Raw genomic sequence first — 24,909 nt, 5'->3', positions numbered from 1 at the left:
CTCCCTAATGGACTTCACCGCCTTCGATGCGAAGGAGATGCTGCTTTGTCCTGTGAAAGCGCGACCGCGCTTTCTGAAGAAACTCGACATCCCAGGATGAGTGTTGAAGACTCTTCGTCAGCACCAAGATGACCTAGAAGTACACTCCCTCGAGTTACACAAGAACTTCTCCATGGCGCAGGTACTAAGAAGCAGGGGTCTGGTACAACCAGACCACCGGCACCTCCTTCTACCTTTTGGATATTGCCCACAGGTCCTTGGATCGTTTTCCTTAGGACCCGTGGTGGCTGCTCAACACGTTGTCTAGCTAACCCAGACCCTAGCAGGCTGAACAGCATCGAGTCCTGGTGTGACTGTAAGAATAGATAAGTGAATGAGAGAGTGACTGGCTTCTCTTCCTATCTTTTTCTCCCCTCTACCTGTGGTAGAGGGATACGGTCATCACCTTGCTGGATAAGGGACGAGATGCCGGTGAGCTACTCGACAGAGCCCCATCCTATCCCTTTCACTAGGGATGGGAGCGAATATACCACCACTTCCTCTACAAGGGGGGGGGAAGTGGATGCCACAAGAGACAAACCATAACTTTATGTTGCCTCTTGCAAATAGGAACTTGTTCTTGTTTGCTGGTACGAAGAGATACGCTTGCCTCTCTCTTAGTACTTGGTCCAGAGGTCTGACCATTGATCCTGCGGTGCACACCCCGATCAATCGGACAGAGGCTTGGATCCCTCCCTCGCTCTTACGACCAGGGAGGCATTCCAAGGTTGGGCGAACACCAGTCTGTTCACAAAAGACTCAGATTCCTCCCACCAAGAAGTGAGTCTTCCTATTGTAAAAGGACCGAAGGTTTTGTATGCCGTGTCGGAACAAATGACAATTTGTCCAAAATTGCATTTTTCCTAACTATACAAACCTGAGGTCCTTTTACACATAGCCCCACCTCATGCCACCCCTCACTCTGCAGTGTTTGCTTGGGCCAAAAGCAAAAGTGATTTGTTTACCTACCAGTCGCGCGCGCGCGCAGCCTGTCGGACAAGCAGTTAACTACCGAACCCCTTGTTCGAAAGCTTACGACCTATCCAGCTGCCGCTAGTACCTTCCTATTGTAAAAGGACCTCAGGTTTGTATAGTTAGGAAAAATGCAATTTTGGACAAATTGTCATGTTAAGACCGAAGTTTTGTTCGCGTATGAACAACTACTGTATTACCATATTTTCATGACTATATACACTTTTTGTGATAAAACTAGGCAGTCCCCAGTTATCGGCGGACTCGGTTATCATTGATCCGGTTTTATGGTGTTTTAAATTTTGCAATTTATGGGGCCGTAATGGTCCAAGTTCCAGTTACTGGCATAAATAATAGAGTTACGGTGCCACAATATACCTAACAGAGGCACCATAATGGCACCACAAATCGCCAAGTTTCAGTTAATGGCGGTTTTCACTTATCGGCAACCCCCCGGGAAACGGAACCCACGTCAATAACTGCGTGGTGCCTGTATTTTCTAGGTTTTTTTGTGTGTGTTTTAACTATCAAAATAGGCAGTTCTAAGCATTTTTATTCACAGGAGGGTCTGGTACCCATCTCCCACAAATAAGGGGGGGTCTGTACTAGTATCTCCTATCTTTCTACACCACAAGTCCACTACAATATAAATAAGCATTCTACAAAAAGTTAAGAAGGTAAAATACATAACAGCATGCACATAAAAATGAAAATTCTCAGGATATCTTTTACAAGTGAAGAGCCAACATGTATACTATACTCAAATTAAAACATGCAACAGAGAAGGAAATTAGTACTATATAGAAATTATCATCAGTAACATGTATGCAGTTCAAAACCAGGAGAAATACCACAAATAAACTTATTTTAAAAAAATATTTATATATAAATCAAAAGATATCCACCGTACAAATCTGATAGAGGATGTGGAAGCTGAACATCACCAAGCAATAATTTTCTAATAACTTCTTAGGAGCCCCATTGCAAAACACTTGCATATCTTTGAATCATACACAGTGCGTATCTTGAACTGGTTTGCTCTTGCATATGTGACTTCTAAATTCATCAAGAAAAAAGTTAACTTACAAATATTTTTATCTTGGTTCATTAAGGTACAGTGACAAGATGCATAAGTTGTAAGATGGTAGATATTGAAAAAACATAAGATTTTCTTTAAGTTAACCTTCACATCACTTTAAAACATACATTGTTTAAGGGGAATATTACTACATTCCTGTCTTTAATCTAAATGGAAAACTAAAAAAAAACATTTTGAATGTGCATAAATATTCAAAAACAAAAATATATGTATAACCTTCCCTATTACTACAAGAATAAGGAATACTTTTCCAACCTAGTCCTAAATATACTGTGCAACTTTCTTCTTGCAATTTTAAGTATTAATTCCAAAGTAAATTAAAGCAGTCCAAAAGCAACATCATGAAGGAGAAAGTTTGAACTTATCACGAAACGACAGGTCTTTACAAAATCGCTGCTCTCAAATAAAAGAAAACAATGTAAGGTTATCAGGAAAAAACACTAAGTTGTATACTTACTGGAAACCTGGCATCTACAATAATCAGCATTATGTCTGACATTTCTGTCACCCTCCATAGTTGTCGCCAAGTTTCTAAATTTAGTTCATACATACTAAGACTAGTCTTTGAAAATTCTTTGTCAATTTTTTCACAGAACAGTCTAAAGTACTTATTTTCATTCATGTCCAACTCCTTTTTAGACATATTTGATCTCCAGGGTGGTCTGGACGGATAACTTAACCCAGGAGGATAAAAACATTCTGTACCAGTTTCCATTTCATTCTCTGACAACAAAGTTACTGGCTTACTATGAAGAGCTTGACGCTTCTCTTTTTCAGCTGCTTTTTCCTTTCTGAATTTCAAATTGTATCTGAAAAAGACAAGGTTTATATCAAACCAAAATACAAGATGCTGGACATTTTACTTTTAATAAAAACTTCCATTTTTTTTAATCACTACCATTCAGAAAACCATACTCATTTGAACACAACCCCTTCAATTTACTGCTGCCTATCCTGGATAATTAGTACTCCTTTGATACACCAAGGGCAGGATGGTGGAGAGGCGGGCTGGGCCGCCAGGGGCAGGAAGGTGGGTTGGGCCGCCAGGGACGGGGAGGCGAGTTGGGCCACTAGGGGCAGGTGCGGGATGGTGGTTGGGCCACCAGGGGCGGGACAGCAGGGAGGAGGGTTGGGCTGCCAGGGGTTGGACGGCGGGGAGGCAGGTTGGGCTGCCAGGGGCGGGACAGCGGGTTAGACCATCAGGGGCTGGATGGTGGGGAGGTGGGTTGGGCCGCCAGGGCCAGGACGGCGTGAAGGGGGGTTAGGCCACCAGGGGCAGTGTGGCAGGGAGGCGGTTTGGGCTGCTAAGGCTGGGATGGCAGCCCAATGAGACAGCAGGGAAGCAGGTTTGGCCACCAGTGGCTTGGTGGCGGGGCGGCAGGGAGGTGGTTTGAGCGCTAGGGTGGGATGGCAGGGAGGTGGGTTGGGCCACCAGGAGAGAGAGAGAGAGAGAGAGAGTGTAATTGCTGTATGGATAGTTAATGACTGAATTGGTTGTTGGTGCTGTTGATTGTTAGAGTTCTGTGTTTTTAGTATTTTTGAGTCAGTCTTTGGTGAGAGCTGGTGAGAGTTAGTAGTGTCGGAAGCAGTTATTTGAAGGCATTGGAAATTGGTTGAGTTTTGTGTTTGTTTCGTTGTTGTTAAGTTAGTGTTTTTTTTTGCTTAGAGTTGTTGTGCCTGTGCTGTTGAGTTGTTTGTGCAGTGGTCTTTTGTTGTGTTGTGTTTTGTTGTTATATGTGATTTTTTCTGTTGTTGTTGGTATTTCTGTGACCTCAACCAGCGGACAGCACAGGATAGCCCTGGAATATCTGGAGTTGGTAAGTACATGTGTTTTTTGTTTTTTGTGTGTTTCTTGTTTTTTGCCAATTGTCCTGCGTGTATTTTGTTGTGTAAAGAAGAAAGTGTGACTGAAAGTGGGTTTGGCAGCTGGAGTGATTAGGTATATGTGGGGGGGATTCTGCAGCTTGTTTTTGAGATTGTGATCCCGCCACATTATTTTTTGGCGCCCGAACAGGGACTGTTGGTGCAGCAGCTGCAGGGCAATTGGGGTAGAGAGTTGTTTGATTGGTGGAGAAAGCGAGGATGGAAGGGTTGAAGGAGATAAGAAAGGCTGAAAGAGGAGCGGAGGTTGGCGAGGGAAGCTAAGGGAAGGTTAGAAGTGGAGAATGAGAGGTTGAGGGTAGAGTGTGAGGAGCAGAAGAGGGAGTTTGAGGAAATGAGAGGAATGCTAAGGAGTGCAAAAGTGGAAATGAAAGAAGAGGTGAAAGGAGCGGAAGAGAGAATGGTTGAGAAAATGGATGAAAAATTGGGGGTAATGATGAATGCAGTGCAAGAAATGATGCAGGAAATAATGAAGGGATTCATGGGAGAGGGAGCTGTAGGAGGTAGGCCTACTGGGTCTTGTGACGGGCCAGGAGTGGTAAAGGAAGCGAAAGTCAGAGTGGATGGGGACGAGTGACGAAGGTGATTTGGTTGTGATAGGTAAGAGAAAGAAGGGGAAGAGACAGGATAAGGATAAACCTGAGGACAAGAATAAGAAAGTGGCTGAGGAAAAGAAGAAGACTAAGGGAAAGAAGGTTAGTAAGGGTGATGGACAGGATGAGACTAGGACAAAATACATTGGGGAAAGGGCTGAGAGTGATTTGGATAGCGGTGAGTGGAAACAGGTAGAAAGAAGAAGGATAAGAAGAGCGTAGTCAGGGGTATGAATGTGAGTATGGAAGTGGATTCGCTGTATTCGGAAGAGGGAAAGAGGGGTCAGAATGGAAATAGCGGAAGTGAGAGTGAGAGTGAGCGAGAAGTACGAAAGGCTGTATATATGAGAGAGGTACCCCGATGTGCACAATACGAGGAATATGGTAGTAGGGACATAGGGGACTTTTTTGAGGAATATGAGAGGTATTGTGAGGCAAAGTATGGGGATAACAAGAGTCTGGGCAAGAGAGTTAGGTAGCTTTTTGACAGGATTTTTGTTGAGTATGTATGGGGTAATGATGAGTGTAGGGAATGTGCCGTATGAGTGTGTGAAAGCTAGGATTGTAGAACAAGCAAAGAGGATAAAGAGTAGCGTTAGATATAGGAGAAAGCAAGATTTTGAAGAGGCAAGAATGAATGTTGGAGAGTCGTTGTCGATGTATGTCTGTAGGTTAGAAACATTAGCTAGGAAAATGTTTGGGGACGAAGGGATAAATGAGTGTAAGGAGTTAGTGCAAAAGTTGTTGGCAACTGTACCAGAGTGTATATGAGTTTATGAATCTGAAACGTAAGGAGAAAATGCGATGGACGAATGAAAGGTTAACATGGAACGACATTTTAGAAATAGTAGAGGATTACGAGTTAGATAGGTGTATGAAAGAGAGAAGAAGTGTTAGTGTTAGGACTGAAGTAGCTCAGGATGTACCAGAGATGACAATTTGTCCAAAATTGCATTTTTCCTAACTATACAAACCTGAGGTCCTTTTACAATAGGAAGGTTACTAGCGGCAGCTGGATAGGTCGTAAGCTTTCGAACAAGGGGTTCGGTAGTTAACTGCTTGTCCGACAGGCGCGCGCTCGCGACTGGGAGGTAAACAATCACTTTTGCTTTTGGCCCAAGCAAAAACTGCAGAGTGAGGGGTGGCATGAGGTGGGACTATGTGTAAAAGGACCTCAGGTTTGTATAGTTAGGAAAAATGCAATTTTGGACAAATTGTCATTTGTTCCGACACGGCATACAAACCTTCGGTCCTTTTACAATAGGAGACTCATTCTTGGTGGGAGGAATCTGAGTCTTTTGTGAACAAGACTGGTGTTCGCCCAACCTTGGAATGCCTCCCTGTCGTAAGAGCGAGGGAGGGATCCAAGCCTCTGTCCGATTGATCGGGGTGTGCACCGCAGGATCAATGGTCAGACCTCTGGACCAAGTACTAAGAGAGAGGCCAGCGTATCTCTTCGTACCAGCAAGCAAGAACAAGTTCCTATTTGCAAGAGGCAACATAAAGTTATGGTTTGTCTCTTGTTGGCATCCACTTCCCCCCCCTTGTAGGAGGAAGTGGTGGATATTCGCTCCCATCCCTAGTGAAAGGGATAGGATGGGGCTCTGTCGAGTAGCTCACCTGCATCTCGTCCTTATCCAGCAAGGTGATGACCGTATCCCTCTACCCACAGGTAGAGGGGGAGAAAAAGATAGGAAAAGAAGCCAGTCACTCTCTCATTCACTTATCTATTCTTACAGTCACACCAGGACTCGATGCTAGGGTCTGGTTACTACACAACGTGTTGAGCAGCACCACGGGTCCCAACGGAAAAACGATCCAAGGACCTGTGGGCAAATATCCAAAAGGTAGGAGGTGGTGCCAGTGGTCTGGTTTGTACCAGACCCCTGCCTTCAGTACCTGCCCCAGGGAGAAGATTGTGTGTAACTCGAGGGAGAGTACTTCTAGGTCATCTTGGTGCTGACGAGAGTCTTCAACACTCAGCCTGGGATGTCGAGTTTCTTCAGAAAGCGCGGTCGCGCTTTCACAGGACAAAGCAGCATCTCCTTCGCATCGAAGGCGGTGAAGTCCATTAGGGAGGGGATTGTGAAGGACTCTAACCGATCGTCAGGAACCGAAGGGTTCTGAGTCTTCGCTACGAAGTTCGGTACGAAATTGAGCGTCACGAATCCCCATCCCCTGGATGCTTGACTTCGCAGGAAAAGTCATGCAATTACCTCAGAGGAAAAGAAGGGAATGGTCGTAGGAAAAGTCATGCAATTACCTCAGAGGAAAAGAAGGGAATGGTCGGTATGAGACCTATCCCTCTTCTCGACTTCGGTGATGTCCTGTACCCATACTGGTCTATCCGTCTGCAGCGAAGTGTCTCACATTCTCCTATCCCCATGCAGTGAAGTTCTTCTTCTCGGTAGTGGATAGGACACCGACACTCAATGGTGGGTGTCGATGGTATGGGTACTGTGACAGCGCCTTGAGGACGAAGAAAAGACTGTTATGGAACAACCGAACTAAGTCCACAGCGAAGTTCGTAACTGACTTGGGCGCTCTGACAGCTGCCGACTGACTGCGTTCGGTAGGAGGCAAGTTGTCCAAGCACCCGATGCCAGACGGCGAGGTGATGATTCTCTTAAGGCATGTGCCCAACAGGCGAAAGTCAATTGCCTTCTAGAGACCGAGGTCCCTGATGGCAAGATCTCATAGTATAGTTGACTCTCAGCTAAGGAGAAACAACACTATGTTTCGTTGAAGACGAAGGTGTACAGCCTACGTCTTCACAGCTGAATCGAGAGAAGGATTCTCAAGATTCTGAACCTGTGCTACAAAGACTGAGAACGCTAACCGCTATTCATTGCTGTCCGGTGAGGATCGTAGTTGCAATGAAAGCGGAGCGCTTTTCAGTAATGAAGACACAGAGAAATACTGCCTGAAGAACTGCTTCTCATGGGCTGAACATTTGGAAGTAGAGCTGTCAGGTCGGAGAGTAGGCGATGTCTTCTGACACATCTGTTAATTCGGGGCGAACAATGCATAATTGCACACCTGCGAATACGAGATATTTTGAAGACAAACTCAGATGTCTGCAAAAATCATTCGCATTATCGCGGTGCGATGCAGCGGGAGACTAGTACAGACTTCTGTTACCGTGCGGTAAACAGAAAGATGAAAGAGTCCAAGAGATATCTCTGTTGAAAATTATCGCAATGTCGAAGGCGATGAAATCGAGCGTCACAGCAGTAGATGGTCCTTCATTATTGCGAGAATCCCCGTTAATCAGAGACCTAAGTCCATGATTGTTGGGTAGAGATACGGTTCGGTAGTCAATCGAACCAGGGGAGAGAGAGAGACGTAACCGACCGTGCATCTCGGAGACCTAGCTGATACTGAGCTGCTATCAGGCAGTTCAATACGCAGTAGCTCTCGGTGACTCGTCATCCTGAGTTGCCAGGTAATCCATTATTCCACGAAGGAATGCGTTCGGCTAGAACCATCGAGCATAAAGAATACGCTCGAGCAATTATATTTAAACGAAACGGATTTCGGTAATACAAAGCTGATTTGGTGTTGTCGTGACAATACCAAGTATCTAAAATCGAAACTGATAACTGCTGGGAGGTTGCAGGCAACCCCGAGTTGCAGTTCAATTAAGATACAATTCGTCTCGGTCACAAACCGTACAGTTAACTACGGTATGCGCCTACCCCCCGGACAATTCAACTGTTAAAAGAATCATGTCGCGAGGGTAATATACGTAGTATATTTGTAGGTTCTGTACAACAACCTCCATCCTAAATTCTTTTCCCCTCGAGGAATGAGAATAAGGATTGGAGATCGACCGCCTTCGTTCTCTAGTCATGTCGTTACTTACAATAACGACATGGAAAATCAATTTTTATTGAATATCTATGTTCATGCTGTATATGGAAAATGTTCCTTTATATTACATAGCGTTAAGTGGAAATGTGCAGGTTGTGTACAAATGAATGTTTTATTTATATTTAATTGTAATAAGCGTTGTTACCAAGGAATATTGTCTTGTGAATGGTTTGTATAATTGGTTAACAATGCGATGTAAGTTGTTTGATAGTTTCGTTCGGTTCGTGTTGGTTTGGTGGCTTCGTGCGTTGTTGTTAATTTTGTCGTGAGCGAACGAGGCCGAAAAGTCGTGTGTGTTTGGGAGAGAGCGAACATATTATTTTCGACACGAATGGGAGCAAAGGGTTATGAAGTCAGTGTTTCTCAACATTGGTACTGGTAGAGTAGGTGGTAACAGGAGACTTAATCAGAGTGAAAAGGATTTCACTTCGATTAACGATGTCGTTCCTTCCCAGCATTTATTGAAGTGGATGGATTAATCAACCGAAGTTTGGATGAGTATTATCTGATATATTATTTAATTTGCCTTGACTGGGATAAATCGCTAGGGATATGCATATCTGTGCGTGGGATTCCGTGACTGGGTAAGATTGAATATATATTAGTGGTATCGTGGTTTACCCGTGCCTATTGTAATCCGAACTCGGCAACAACTTCATGTTAAACTAGTAAGTAATAATTCGGGGGCAAAACACAATAGAATATAGTATATAGTCCTTTCATGTCTGTAACACAACGCAATGAATTCTTTATGTAGAGAAAGGGTCTTGAGTTCTCTTAAACGAACTTGGTAATTAGTAATTTCTGTAATTGACTGAAGTCAATTATATGTTGTTGCTTGTTTATGAGTGAAATGGTGCCGTGACCAGATAGTCGGTAGTTATATTTGGTGTTGCTTGTTTGACCCTAATGAGACAATATTTGGTTGCCGTGACCAGTATGTCGGTATATGGTGTTGTGAGCTAAGTTGGTAGAAGTTTGTAGTACTTGTCCGCGGTATATATGATGTCGTAAGCCAGTTGTGTTTGAATCTTTAGTATACGTCCTCAGAAATATGTTGCCGTGTTAACCAGGTTTATGTGAAATTTGTGAGATTTTTCGATAATTTCTTAGTTTTGAACGCCGATCATATAATAATTCTTTGGTTTAGTCACGTGTTGTACGATTAGTACCGTTGGTTATTCTGTAGGACATTTATGCAGTGTTTTCTTGCTATTAACTATGTTGTTGTTGGATGTTTTGCTGGATAATGCCTGCCCTCCATAACCTTGTTGTCTCATTTTGTTTTTGCGCGTTCTTTAAATTAGTATGCGGTATCATGACTACATAACCAGACGTGGTTAACCCGTTTCCTTTTCTCATTTTGAGGTGCCGCAAGGAACATTAAATTTACTTTTATTTTTTTTTTTCGCGCCATTTGTAGTAAGAGGGTATTCAGGTTTGATTAAAACAGTTTTGAATATGAAGTTTTAACTAAATTAGTAAGGCCTTGTCCTGCTTGCCTTAAGCCTTAAATTTGGTTTTGTTATTTTCCCTTACTTTGAATTAATGTAAATTTTCTCTTGTTAGAATTATTATATCTCTCTTAACAATTTAATAATGAATCGTAAAGTAGCTATTGTGGGACATTCTCATGTCACCCATATGGAGAATTGTTTTAATAGTGGTAGATCGGCATTATTGGAACCCTTAGAATATTAAGACATTTGGTAGACCAGGGGTTGTTACAACCAACCTTATGACACCTGGCCTGATAACCGAACTTACTACCTATGGGCCTAGTATCACTATCTTTGGTTCATAGGTAGCAAGACTTAGATGTACCAGGAGATAACCCTAACCTGGTGAATAGTGTTCACAAAAATATTCTAGGATTGGTAGAAAGTCTACGTACAGTCAATAATTCAGAGGTTTTTGTTATGTTAATAGGATACGTAAAACACCATCTAGAACCTCTGCCGGAAAACTATCAAAAAGAAAAAACTATTTAAAAAAAAAAAATTAAAGCGAGATACAAGAGTTAGGGTGATCCCTACTTTATTATCAGAATGTGATTTTAGCAAGAGATGGGATTCATTTTCATCATAAAAGTTACAGGGCGTTGGCTCAACGTATTTGCGTTGAGTCAAACAAATATGTGAAAAGTAAAGGGTGGTAGAAGGTGAGTAGGATCGTGGTTACCCCGTCCTTCCCCTTCAGATTTAGGGCTGGGTTAAGTATGGGACAGGGCCTGCACATTCCACTACGCACGTATAATAAAATTCTCCTTTTCATTTGATTGTTTAATTTGGGAGAAAATTATTGGGTTATGAATCACTTTTGTGAAAATTTGCTAATTTAAACTTTTGAACCCAGTTATTATAGTTGGATGCATATTTATTAATTATTGAAAATTTGAATATTATATTGTATTTGTATTTTCTGAGTTTGGTCTGTCACGATGGAGTCGTTGACGCGTAGACGTGGCGGTTATAAATCCGTTATCACACGTTTTATTGGGAAGATGACCGAAGTGATCGATTCAACTGATATTGATGCTATAACTTCCCTTAGGGATTCTCTTTTAGATAATTTGAACAAAGTTCTTGTTTTGGATGAACAAATTTTGGATTCAGTTAAAGAAGAAGAAATGTCTGATGAAATGATAAATCAAGCTGAATATGCAAGAGAACGTCGTACACATATCGGCAGACTCAATAGCTGCTATTACTGACAGTTTGAAGTTACTAAATCCGCTAACACAACCACCGCCACTACCTACAGCCAGTGTTAGATTGCCCAAACTGGATCTTCCACATTACTCTGGAGATATATTAGAATGGAATTCCTTCTGGGAACTATACCATGTGTCAGTACATCAGCGGAAAGACTTGGAACCAATTCAGAAGTTTTCATATTTACGAAGTTTGCTCACAGGAGAAGCTTCGAAATTAATCTCGGGATTTAAATTTGAGGCTGCCAATTATCCACAAGCTGTAGCTCTTCTCCTATCTACTTATGGAAAGAGAGATGAGATTAAGCATGTTCTGGTGAGAAGATTGCTAGAAATGGAGTCTCCTGCTGCCAATTCTGAATCGTTGCAAACTTTCAGAGCTAATTTTGAATGCTCAATAAGATCGCTTGAAAGTGAAAAGCTGGAATTAAATGAGCTTTATATACTATTTTGCTCTATACCAAATTGCCTCAAAGGCTCAGTGAGACAGTGAAGCGTAGGTGTGGAGACGATTGGTTGGTATTAGACACCTTTAAAAAATACTAGAAGAGGAAATTTGCAATCTAAGAACCTTTGTGTTTCAACTGATGTGAATAAAACTGAAAACCTGTCGTCAATATCAACATTCACAGTAATCAATCCCAAGCTGTTAGACAAAAAAACCAAGGGAGAAATGTAAAAAAGTCCAGTTATCAGCAATCCCAAAAGATGTGCTCTCTTTGTGATAAAGAACATTGGTGGACACAGTGCAAAACTTACGCAACCAGAGATGAAAAGTTGAATCGCATTAGAGCCTTTACAGTTATTGTTTTGTGTGGGTGTTCTAAGAAGCATTTTAGTGTGGACTGTGACAAACCAAGTTGCATTAATGATTGTAAGATGAGACATCATCGCATCTTGTGTGATAAGGACCAAACGGAAAGCAAAGCAAGATAAACAAAGTGGTGTACAAGTGGGGAACGCTATCAGTAAATGAGCAGGACAAACCAAATAAGTCAGGTAAGCAATCCATATTGCCAACAGCAACAATTCCCCTGAAAGGGAAGAAAGGTCGCATGGTACGACTTAGAGTCTGCTTGGATACTTGTGCCGAGAGAAACGTTCATTAAAAAAGATCAGCTCTAGAGAGACTGCAATATAGGTCCAAAGGAGTTGAAAAGATAGCCTTGAGAGGTTATCTAACTAGTAAACTGTTCATGAATACGAGATGATAAGCGTAGCCATACCGCATAAAGATAAGTGATAATAATGGACTGCATAGTGGTGGATGAGCTGCCAGAATATGCGAAGAAATTTGAACGTTTAAGAGAAGTGTTGAAGTCTTTAGTAAAACTGAAAAGATCATACTTGGCTGATAAAGATTTTGATTTGCCATGTTGAGAATCAATCAACTATTGAATTGTTAATAGGGGTTGATAATGTTTACAATATTTTGCATCCAGGGTTCAAAAAGGGGTTAGAAACTTAATATTGCTGCGACCATATTCGGTTATGTGGTGACAGGCACATGCAGTGCTTCCCCACTTAGGGAGACATGTGACAATTTTGAAGCTAGCTGTACAAACTGAAGAAATTGAAGCTACTCATAATGAAAATCCCAAGACTGATCTGGACGCATTGTGGAGTTTGGACAGATTGGGAATAGATTGCAGTGAGTTGCGAGAACAAGACCAGAGGGTCTTAAAGGACTTTGAGAGCACTATAACATATTCTGAAATTGATAAACAGTATGTTGTGGCGTTGCCGTGGAGAACCAATAGATTCAGATTGAAGACAAATTTTGGTTTAGCCATGAGCAGGGACTTCAACAGCAGACCATCAAGTTTCAGAAGGAGTGGATTACTTGGATCATTATCAGAAAATCTTGCAAGAGCAAGAAGATAGAGGATTCATTGAGAAGGTGATCTATAATAAATCTGATGTGGATTGTCCATTACTTGGCAACATCATGGAGTGCTTAAAGACAGTGCCACTACATTCCCAATAAGAATAGTGTTTGATTGCTCATCAAAACAAGGTAAAAATGGATTAAGTCTGAATGATTGTCTATGCGACTGGACCACTAACGGCTGATCTACTCAGAGTCCTGCTGCAATTTAGAACTAACACCTTTGCTTGTATTGGTGATATTGAGAAGGATTTTTAATGGTACAGTTGCGTGAAGAAGATCGCAATTATACGCGTTTTTGTGTTGGAAAATCCAACAGATCCCAATAGTAAATTAATAGTATACAGATTTAGAGTAGTATTATTTGGAGCTACATGTTCACCCTTTTCTTCTAAACTGCAACCATCAAGCATCACTTGTCCACTGTGGTCTCGTGGTTACCCCGGTCCAATACAGTGAATGTAGTGGAAAGATTGAAGAGGGGTTTGTATGTAGATAATTTACAATTTACGGCTAATAGTGAATCTGAGTTGATGGATTTATTCTTTAATGCCAACAAAATTTTTGCTCAGGCTCACTTATATTGAAGGAGTGGGTTAGCAATAGCGAGTCTATACAAACTATTGCTGCTGCTTATCAATGAAGCCAAACAAAAACAAATTCATAAAGTATTGAGATTGAATTGGGATATAATTAAAGACGTCTTAACTATAAATCCAACTCGTATTAATAGATCGAGTCAAACAAAGCGAGAGATTCTCAGTACCATTGCCCAAATATACGATCCATTGGGATTGCTTCTCCCTGTTACTATGAAAGCAAGGATATTTTTGCAGAAATTGTGGAAGCAACATCTGGATTGGGACGAACAACTTGCCAACCCGCTACAAGAGGAATGGAGTGAATTACGCAAGGACTTAGAGAAGTGTATTGAAATATCTTTTCTAGGAGTGCTAGCCTGGGAACTGGTGATACCTTGCACATATTCTGCGATGCTAGCGAAAACTTCATATGGTTGTGTAGCCTATAGAGCAAATGGTGAAAGCTCTAATATAATTATGGCAAAGGGTAGAGTGGCGCCCATCAAGGAATTGACTATTCCGAAATTGGAACTAATGGCATTGTTGCTAGGAGCAAGAATGGCCAAATTTATTATTGACTCCTTTGATGAGAAGGAGTTTAAACAATTATATGTCTGGTCAGACAGTAAAGTCGCCCTTAGCTGGATTGTGTCCAGTAATGTTCTGCCTGTGTTTGTGAGAAACAGAGTAATTGAGATTAACTCTCTGATTCCGGGGTCAGTCCTGTCTTACGTACCCTCTTCTGAAAATCCCAGTGATTGGTTGACACGGGGAAAGAGGACTTTTTTTTAAGGTGTTAGCAAAAAACTCCTTTTGGTGGGAGGGACCCCCTTGGTTAAAAAATCACACACTGCCAATTGATAGGTCATGGGTGGGGTGTACACACATGCAGGGTGAACAGGACATTGTGGTCAATGTTGTAGGGGACATAGATGCAACACGCCTGCTGGATTGGGAAAGATTCAGCAGAGCTGACAAGGTCTTTAAGACCATAGCTTGGATAATGCGATTTATAAAGAATTGCAAACTATCAACCAATGACAGAAAAACTGGTGGTTTGACTTCTGGAAGAGTTGCAGGAATGAAGATCAAAACAAGTTGTTCTCGTGCAGAGAGAGTACTTTCCAGAAGAATATAAAGCCCTAAAGAGGGAGGAAACAAACCCAAAATTGACATTAATTCGCCAGTTGAATTTGTTTTTGGATAATAATGTAATGAGATGTAGAGGCAGTCAAATTTCCTACTTTACTGCCAAAGGGTTGTGTTCTGAGTAAGTTAATAATAAGACGACATCATGTGATGCAAGCACACATGGGGGTGAACACTACTGTAGCTAGTGTAAGACAGGAGTTCTGGATTCCACAGCTGCGACAACTAGTCAAGAGCGTGTTACATCATTGTGTGATCTGATAAGAAAAAAGTTCAAGGAAAACCATATAGAACTAATATAGTACCCCCATTGCCGGAATTCCGGGTACAACGGAAACAACCTTTCAGCGTTACGGGGTGGATTACACCGGTGCTTTATGGATAAAAGAAGGGAAGCAAAATCCGGAGAAGGTTTATATCATACTATTCACATGCCCGATCACTAGGGGTATACATCTGGAAGTAGTCAGAAATCAGTCCGCTGACTCATTCCTCATGGCCTTCCGGAAGTTTAGCAGCCGTAAAGGCTTTCCTTCACTAATGTTGAGTGACAACGCCACTACTTTCGTAGCAGCATCTGAATATCTGAAAACGATGGCAGATAGCCCCCTTTTTCAAAACCATCTGGAGAACATCGAGTGTAAGTGGAAATTTATACAGCAAGAGCACCTTGGTTTGGTGCAATCTGGGAGAGATTGATCGGATTATTGAAGAACTGTATGAAGAAGGTAGTCTGGTCGAGCTCTTCTCAGTTATGATGAATTATCCTGCATTTTGGTGGAATTGGAATCTATCATAAATGACAGGCCACGTAAGCTACACATCGGGGACCTTGATCAGAAGGAGATTTTAACACCTAATCATCTGATCTTTGGGTAGAAAATTAAGATCCTTTCCCAAGGAAACAATTAAGTGGGAGGAGGTATCTGAAGATCCATTGTATAGTAAAACAGAAAATGTAGAAAAGAGATTCCTTTACATATCCAAATTGTGTGATCAATTATGGAAAAGATGGGAACATGAATATTTGATTTTCTTTAAGAGAGACTCATCGAATTGGAGTCCAACTAAATTCTTGGCCCAAAATAGGAGATGTCGTCCTCGTACATGATGAAGGGCCAAGAAACAAATGGAAGTTGGGTCAGGTGATTCAGGTGCATGTGGGCGGGGTCTGACAATGTAGTTAGAGTAGCTACCCTCAAAACCTCCCATGGTCAGATCATGCGTCCCATTGTGAAATTGCTACCCGTTAGAGTTGTGGCAAGAAGTTGAGCTCCTGATCCTGCCAAAATTCCTGAAGTGAGTACCCGACCATCCAGGAAGGCTGCTCGGGTGGCTGCAGAAACTAGAAAAGATTTGATTCAAAAGGGACTGTTGTAAATAGTATATAGACTTTTGGTGGCGGGGAATATGTCGTTACTTACAATAACGACATGGAAAATCAATTTTTATTGAATATCTATGTTCATGCTGTATATGGAAAATGTTCCTTTATATTACATAGCGTTAAGTGGAAATGTGCAGGTTGTGTATTAAATTGAATTTTTGTTTTATTTATATTTAATTGTAATAAGCGTTGTTACCAAGGAATATTGTCTTGTGAATGGTTTGTATAATTGGTTAACAATGCGATGTAAGTTGTTTGATAGTTTCGTTCGGTTCGTGTTGGTTTGGTGGCTTCGTTCGTTTTGTTGTTAATTTTGTCGTGAGCGAACGAGGCCGAAGTCGTGTGTTTGGGTGAGAGAGCGAACATATTATTTTCGACACAGAAGTGAGCAAAGGGTATGAAGTCAGTCGTTTCTCAACATTGGTACTGGTAGAGTAGGTTGGTAACAGGAGAACTTAATCAGAGTGAAAAGGATTTCACTTCGATTAACGATGTCGTTCCTTCCCAGCATTTATTGAAGTGGATGGATTAATCAACCGAAGTTTGGATGAGTATTATCTGTATATTATTTAATTTGCCTTGACTGGGATAAATCGCGTACGGTGGGATATGCATATCTGTGCGTGGGATTCCGTGACTGGGTAAGATTGAATATATATTAGTGGTATCGTGGTTTACCCGTGCCTATTGTAATCCGAACTCGGCAACAACTTCATGTTAAACTAGTAAGTAATAATTCGGGGGCAAAACACAATAGAATATAGTATATATGTCCTTTCATGTCTGTAACACAACGCAATGAATTCTTTATGTAGAGAAAGGGTCTTGAGTTCTCTTAAACGAATCTGGTAATTAGTAATTTCTGTAATTGACTGAAGTCATTATATGTTGTTGCTTGTTTGACCCTAATGAGTAGCAATAAGTCAAGAGAGTGAAGGAGAAGTCTTTCCCAAAGGAAAGCTTCAATGGTGAACAGAATACCGAAGACGATAGTTCAAGCCAAACTGGAAGTTCTCGTCCGTTCTTCTCTATTCCAGGTTAATCGCCTACTGTGAGATACTCTTCTTTCAGCAGCAGTCTTCTTCCAAATGCTAGAAATTACAGGAATTCGAGCATAAGCGAGGTTCCCGATTATCGTGTAACAATTATCGGGGATTCTCGCTCACTTTGGACCGTGGTCTCGCCTAAGTGTTTGGAGATCGTAAAAAACTCGAACACTCTGAGTGCGCTAGAAATTCCGTAGAATTCTAAGCACTCTGCGAAACCCCCACCGAATTCGTCAAACGATATCAGCTGGTGGTCCTCTCGATTCCCGTAGAAATCGAGAAAGGGGCAGGATCCCTCCTCAACGACCGGGGCTTACGTCAGGTAGGACCCGAAGGTCCCCCCGGTAGCGCAGTCCCTAACGTGGGATCTTACAGAGAAATCTCTGTAGGATCCCTCCCCTTTCCCTCGTAGCCGTAAGGAGAGAGGGAATGGGGGAGGAATTGGTTACTGGCTCGCCTTCCCAGCAGAACTAGCAGTTGGAGAAGAAAAGGAGCAGCCATCGCCATACAGCGATGGCCTCTCAGAGCCTGGGAAAACGTATCGTCAGGAGAAAACGTTTTCCCGAGGAGGGTTACGAACTCATACTGTAGGTAAGGGTCTGCCGCCACTGTGAACGTCGTCTGGGTGGGGCTGATCGACACCTGACAGGAGAGAGCCGATACCGTCCTCCGACTCATTCCAGTCCTCGTCGAGGTCGAAACCTCTCAGGAGGACCGAAGGGGTATTCAAATACTGTGTCCGAAGACACGTAGAAACGCCTCTGTCTCAGTAGAGGAGGTGGAAGTAGCTTGTTCGACCGGCCAGAACTGAGAGAGCCTTCTTGTCCGGAGACGAGAGACTGCCTGGTTCAACACAGTCGGCAAGCTCCGATCGCGGCAGACCCACCGTCGATTTGGGTTCCCTCTCGGGCCCCAAAACGACTCGAGCCGAGACGTGGCTCTGCTGGTGGGAGCGGCGATCCTTCCCCGAGGTCGTTGTGCTGACGAATCAGCGCCATAACCTCGGCAAAGTTCCTCTGGACCTCGGAAGTCACAGCATCTTGCAGAGTAGGACCGTTAAGTCCTTCGAACAAGAGCATATTCCGAGAACCTTCCTCCTAAGAAGGGGGAACAGCGACAGCCCTCTCGGTCTCCTCCAGCCACTTGCGCATACGTCCTGGCCGGTCCAAGAACCGTGCCTGGCACGTAGGGCGTCGTGGTGGGATCATGAGGGGCGCACCCCTCACGATCACTCCTCAATACCTCGCTCCTCCCGGTGTAACCCGAGGAGGTTGAAGGTATGGGAGAGGCAGACCTGACGCTCCCTCCTCGCTCGCTGGCAGAACCAGCAGGCTTGGAGGGCTGCAGGCGATCGTCAACCCGCGGTGGCGATCGAGCTGCAGGCCTGATCGAACCGTCTCGCTGTGGAGAACGGCTGGACTGAGCACAGCGGCCCCGGTCTCGAGTGTCAGAAGAGCTGGTGCTGGTTACAGTACCCGATCGCTCTCTGTGAGAGCGACGGTCAGGCGACCTGCAGGCTCCACTGTCACGGTGAGACCAGTGCTTGTCCTCACGGCACGTCACGTCGCTGGTTCCAGCCGTGGCTGGCACCGGCGAACGGGGGGACCTCTTCCCAGCCTCAGCCCGTGGCCGGTCGTGGACCGTCACGTCAGCCCGGGTAGCCAGCTGGTCGCCGCGAGAGTGAGAGCTGGTCTGGTGAGAGTCGCGTGAGCGGCTGTCACCAGTCTTCCGCTCCGTGCCGTGAACCTGACGCTGAGTGGGCTCAGAGGTCTGGTTCCTGGCACCAGCGACCGTACACTTGGTACCTCCCGCGAACGAGAGGCCGAGACGGACCCTGATGCAGTGGCAGAACCACTGACACCAGGCGAGGAAGTACCGGTGTTAGCCGGTACCCCTCTGGTCCCCGTAGTCTTCTTCCTTGCGGAAGAAGAGACGGGCCCCAGTCCCGAAGGAGCAGGAGGACCAGCGGAAGGAACCCTCCCGTCCCACCGAGGTGAGACGGGTCCCAAGAAGCTCCCGAGGGAGACTTCTTAGGAGGGAGGAGGCAACCTTCTTCTTCCTCGGCTGTGAAGCCTTAGAAGTCAAAGGGGAAGAGGCGGCAGCCGATGACGATGAAGAAGATGAAGACGACGACGACGACGACACCTTCCTCCTCTTCTTCGTCAGCTTCCTCAGGACAGACGTAAGATCTGCCATCCAGGGCGGAGCCGGGGCTGCTGTAGCCGAAGCCACAGGGCCCGGATGCACCTGTACAGACAGACCAAAGTCTGGGGTAGTACCACCACGAACAGGGACGACGTCAGCAGGTATGGGCATCTCAGAAACAGCAGGCACAGCCAGCACAGCATCGGCAGGGACAGCCAGCGCAGCAACGGCAGGGACAGCCAGCGCAGCATCGGCAGGGACAGCCGCAGCAGCAACTGCATGGACAGTCAGCACAGAAAACGGTAGGCAGCACCGGAAACACAGGAGGTGGAGCAGCAGCCAGCAACATCCTGGTACCGGCAGCAGGTCCAGGGGCGAGCTCTAGGGCAGCGGAAGTGTGGTCGCGGCAGCGCGGCAACCACGAGCGGCGGCGGCACGCCCCCCTCTCGGTACGGCGAACGGCACTTCACAGCGGCTGTAGGCAAGACTGTTACCACGTGAGGCGAGTACACCAGGTGAGGAGGGACGTCGTCACCTGGAGTCGATATCGTTGTCGTGGTCACCACTCCATGGGTGACCGCAGCAGGCCCAGACATAGAACCGCAGCCCCTGGACACTAGGCACGCCCTGCAAATCGAAGGACGCCCATACCTCACCAAGGTCCACCCTCGTGGCAGTAGCACCTGTGGAAATAACAGTAGTAGTGATTAGTGGGGGGGGGAAGTCCCCACGCGCGGGGGGGGGGGGGGGTGAGCCCCACACCGAACGAGCGGAAGACCCCGAATACAATTGTACATCGGGCACCGAGCGCCCTCCCCCGCGCTCGACGGATCGGGCAAGGAGAAGAACCCAAATAACCTCCCCCCCCCCCCCCCCCCCCCCCGAAGGGGAAGGGCCATCTGTGGGAGCTGAGCGGGGGGGGGGGGGGGGGGATTCTCGTTCCCCACCCCCGCACAGCACCCATGTACCCAACAATAATAATAAGAGCCCGAGAGCAATCGTGCCCTCGGCACCGAATGCAAGGGCATAAGGATCAATTCCCTGACTGAGCGGAACTTGAACCAAAATAAATATTGATGCAATCAATAATAAAAGGAATAAAATGAAAAAGAATCTTGCATTATGATTCACTTCACAATGAATAAGGGCTTGGATCGAGCGCATTTGCGCCCTCAGTACCGAGCGCAAGGGTAAAAGGATCCATTCCCGATTATGAACGGAAACCTTGATCCATAATGAATTGATGCAATCAAAATATATATGAAAATGAAAAAGAATACTGCGCTTGCGATTTCACTTCATACAAAATAAAAAGGGGAAGGATCAATTCCCGGGTAAGAGCGGAAACATTGATCCAAGTAAATAATGCAATCTCAAAAAAATATGAAAATGAAAAAGAATACTGCACTTGCGGTTTCACTTCATTCAAATAAAAAGGGGAAAAAATCAATTTCCGGGTAAGAGCGGAAACTGATCCAAAATGAGTATTGCTACAATCAAAATAAATATATGAAAAAGAATACTGTACTTGCAATTCCACTTCCATACAGAATAAGTTTTCGTGCCGAGCGCATTCGCTCGGCAACAAGGATACAGGTTAAAAAAAAAATAAATGAAAAGGGTACTTACTTACGATTTTCATCTACACATTTCCAACCAAAATATAAGCTCGGAGCGAGCACTCTCCCGCCCTCGGCACCGAGCATACACAATACGAGGATCATTTCTGGGAAAAATCAATTCGGCACTCGGGTAATCGGAGGGCGTGGAGAAACCAAGATCCTTTAATTCACAATTGAATTCAATGGAAATAAAGATGAAATGATTGTACTTACAATTCAGTTTCACTAGATAAATAGAAAAATAAAAACACAACCATGCGAAAGCAACGACGATGAAGCGGGCAGAGAGCGATGATACACACGTCTACACGCCAGCAGGCCGAAAGCAAAAGTGATTGTTTACCTCCCAGTCGCGAGCGCGCGCCTGTCGGACAAGCAGTTAACTACCGAACCCCTTGTTCGAAAGCTTACGACCTATCCAGCTGCCGCTAGTAACCTTCCTATTGTAAAACGACCGAAGGTTTGTATGCCGTATCGGAACAATTTAGAAGTTATAGGGAGACAGTTTTGGAAGGGCCGAGGCGAATGGGAGAGCGAGTGGTAGATAGGAGCATTAGGGCAAGTAACGTGAGTGTAGTGAGCCCAAAAAGAGATAGGAGTGCGAGTGTTGGAAGAGCAAGTTCAGTTAGTTGTGAGCGAGAGCAGCAGCAGTGTTATAGATGTGGTAAGCCAGGACACAGGAAGAATGAATGTCGATGGGCGTTAGGAGCATGCTTTGGGTGTGGGCAAAGAGGGCATTTGGTGAGTGAGTGTAAGAAACATAGGGATATTAAATGTTATAGATGTGGACAGGCAGGGCACATCGCTAGTGGATGTCGGGGTACCTGTATGAACATAGTTTGCCGGCAAACTGTGGGGGACGAATGGCCATTTATGCTAGGATGTGTAAAGAACAGCGTGCGAAGTGTGTTGAATGTGGAATGGAAGGTCACGTGGCGAGTGTGTGTAGGCGAAAGAGGATGAGTCAAGTTGGGAATTCGGGAAACTAGGTGGTAAGAGGATTTAGTTGGGTGGGTCCTCTAGTATGCGACAGTATGTTTGGGAGGATGCGATGAGTGAGTGGTTGAGGGTGAATAAATGTGAGCCAAGTGTCAGTGAGCAAATAGGTCTGGAAGATCGGCAGTTGGTGTTGGTTTAGTATGGAAGAAAGAGGAAGAAGGTAAGGAAAGGAAATGAAAGGGAGAAACGTGAACTGCATGATAGAGGGGTTAGTGTTAGGGTAAAAATGGTGGATAAGGTGTGTAATACAGACGACTTTGAGGGGAGGAATGATACGTATAGCATGTGTGGGTTTGAATTGTCAAGGTTTAGTGAAGTTTCACCGGGAAGGGAATCAGGTGGTAAGGATGTACTTGGCAGTATGAATGAGTCGCTTAGGGAGTTTGGCAGGAGTGTAAATGAGGTAAGTGATTTGGTGGCAGAGTTACGAGAGATGTTTGGACAAGAGTTAGAAGGGGTAGATGAGAAAGTGAATGGGATTTTGGGGGATGGTAGTGAGGGAGATACTAATGGTAGTCTGACTGGAAGTGATCTGGGAGAAGTTGATGGCAGTGTAACTGAGAGTGTGTATGAGGGCCCTCAAACAAGATCCAGGGGACCTGCATCTGAGCATCCGTGGGTGTTGTGGAAGGCTATTTAGTGTGGGTGTTGTGAGTGAAAGGAGACGTTATCAAATGTATCAGGGAAGGAAATATGGAGGAGTTATGGAGTTCCATTTGACAATGTCTGTGTGAGAGAGAGAGAGAGAGAGAGAGAGAGAGAGAGAGAGAGAGAGAGAGAGAGAGAGTAATTGCTGTATGGATAGTTAATGACTGAATTGGTTGTCGGTGGGTTCGGGGTGTCTGCTGGTGCTGTTGATTGTTAGAGCTCTGTGTTGTTAGTGTTTTTGAGTCAGTCTTTGGTGAGAGCTGGTGAGAGTTAGTAGTGTCGGAACAGTTATTTGAAGGCATTGGAAATTGGTTGAGTTTTTTGTTTTGTTGTTGTTTAGTTGTTGTTAAGTTAGTGTTTTTTTTTTTTTTTTTGCTTAGAGTTGTTGTGCCTGTGCTGTTATGTTGTTTGTGCAGTGGTCTTTTGTTGTGTTTTTGTGTTTTGTTGTTATATGTGATTTTTTGTGTTGTTGTTGGTATTTCTGTAACCTCAACCAGCGGACAGCACAGGATAGCCCTGGAATATCTGGAGTTGGTAAGTACACGTGTTTTGTGTGTTTTTTTTTTTTTTTTTTGTTAATTGTCCTGCTGCATTTTGTTGTGTAAAGAAGAAAGTGTGACTGAGGGTGGGTTTGGCAGCTGGAGTGATTAGGTTAATGTGGGGAGGGTTTTGCCACTTGTTTATTTAAGCTTGGGATCCTGCCACAGCGGGACGGCAGGTTCTCATAAGTAAAAGGCGAAGGAAGGTAGGAGACCCATTTTCCTATTTCATTTCTGCAACCAAACCAATTGACGGAAAGACTTATTATCGTTTTGGGGAATATTCCTACAAAAATGTTTCAAGTTTTTTTTTTTTTATTAGGTTGGAAAGAAACGTCGTGTTGCAAGCATAGGCCTATTTTCCTTGTAATCATTCTCGAACAAATGATCATTATTAGGTACATTAACATTAACTACCTGTTGTTAATTACCAATTATATTTTGTTATAATTAGCTTACTCACTACACAATATTGTACATGAAACTACACAACAATCAAGAGAAATTAATAACTTTAACTTTGAGGGGTATCAAAGAACACTCCTAACTTAGCAGTTTTTGTCATTTAAAACTCACAAGGAACGGAAGTTGAAACAAAAATAATTAGTAACTAACAACATATGAGCTTATGACTCAATGATAACATTACATTTTTACATGTGTCTTGTGAATATAAAGCCAGTTGTGTAAATGCTGGTCACAGCAACATGCACAAACAGATGTAAACCTATCAGTAACATCAAAACAAATGTGCAACATTACCACAACATTAAGTATACAGTAAATGTATAAGATAATGAATAACAGACTAACAAAACACAGATGGACCCAAAGAAATGATGATGAAGGCAGAATGAGTGGAATACAGTGAATTTCATTGAAAAGTACTTGATTTACATTCATTATGCTCAAAATTAAATCTTTGGTTGGAGAATTTTATCAATAATATGTATTAAAAGAAAAACAAAGTAGTATGTACTCAGTAGTAGAGAATTTTGGCAGAGTGCTGAATTGCTGCAAGGGAAAAATTACAGTTGTCAGAATTTTGAGAAATTTGTTTAATGCAAAAAGAATCCCACCTTATCATCTTTTATTATTGTATACCAATCCTAAAAATATTATGTAACCTAGAAGCCCTGTACTAAACTAATAATTTTATATGGCTGTTGCAGCCTTGTAAAAAATAAACTAAGTAGTATTGAAATTCAAATGGAGCAAGGCTGGTGCAAACAATTACAGCTCACAATGATACCAAAAGTAAACAGTAAAAACACAATTGCTGTAAAGATGGGCTTACCATCAGTGAGACAAATAAAAATTGAGCTTGGTTAGTGCTTTTTTTTTCTAAAAGATGCACTTGCCAGGTTGTTGACAACTGGATGAATGCAACATGCCCAAATAACATTGTATTACAAAAAATTACTATCCACTGTATACCCAAATTTCTCCATATTCCTCCCACATATATCTATGTCGGTTAATAAACCAAAAACAAGAGAGGTTAACATGACTCTCGCCCAAGCGGTCAAAAGAAAGACTGATGCGCGATCATAGGTGAATGGTCTTCGACCATCCTTCACCCAATCTACGCATGAGTTGCCAGATATCACAAGATTCTTTGCTTTCATCTGTTTTTTAACCGGATCCAGCTGGGCGCTAGAAATTATTCTATTGTTAAGACCGAAAGTTTGTTCGCGTATGAACAATCAGATAATGCATTAATATACATTATTTA

The 24,909-nt window shown here is 43.6% G+C and overlaps 1 protein-coding gene across 1 annotated transcript in view; it reads right to left on the bottom strand.

Moving 5' to 3' along the window:
* The window catches only part of LOC135216253 (guanine nucleotide-binding protein-like 1), a 56,509-nt gene that overhangs the window by 17,944 nt on the left and 13,656 nt on the right, over positions 1 to 24,909 (bottom strand). Inside the window, exon 3 of the mRNA XM_064251418.1 lies at positions 2,568 to 2,919. Within this exon, the coding sequence (XP_064107488.1) occupies positions 2,568 to 2,919 (352 nt within the window). The remainder of the gene's footprint in view (positions 1 to 2,567; positions 2,920 to 24,909) is intronic.

This window comes from Macrobrachium nipponense, chromosome 6 (genome assembly GCF_015104395.2).
Source record: "Macrobrachium nipponense isolate FS-2020 chromosome 6, ASM1510439v2, whole genome shotgun sequence".
NCBI lineage: Eukaryota > Metazoa > Arthropoda > Malacostraca > Decapoda > Palaemonidae > Macrobrachium > Macrobrachium nipponense.
The sequence above is the reverse complement of the archived record's forward strand: the minus strand, read 5'-3'. Positions and strand labels throughout refer to the sequence as shown.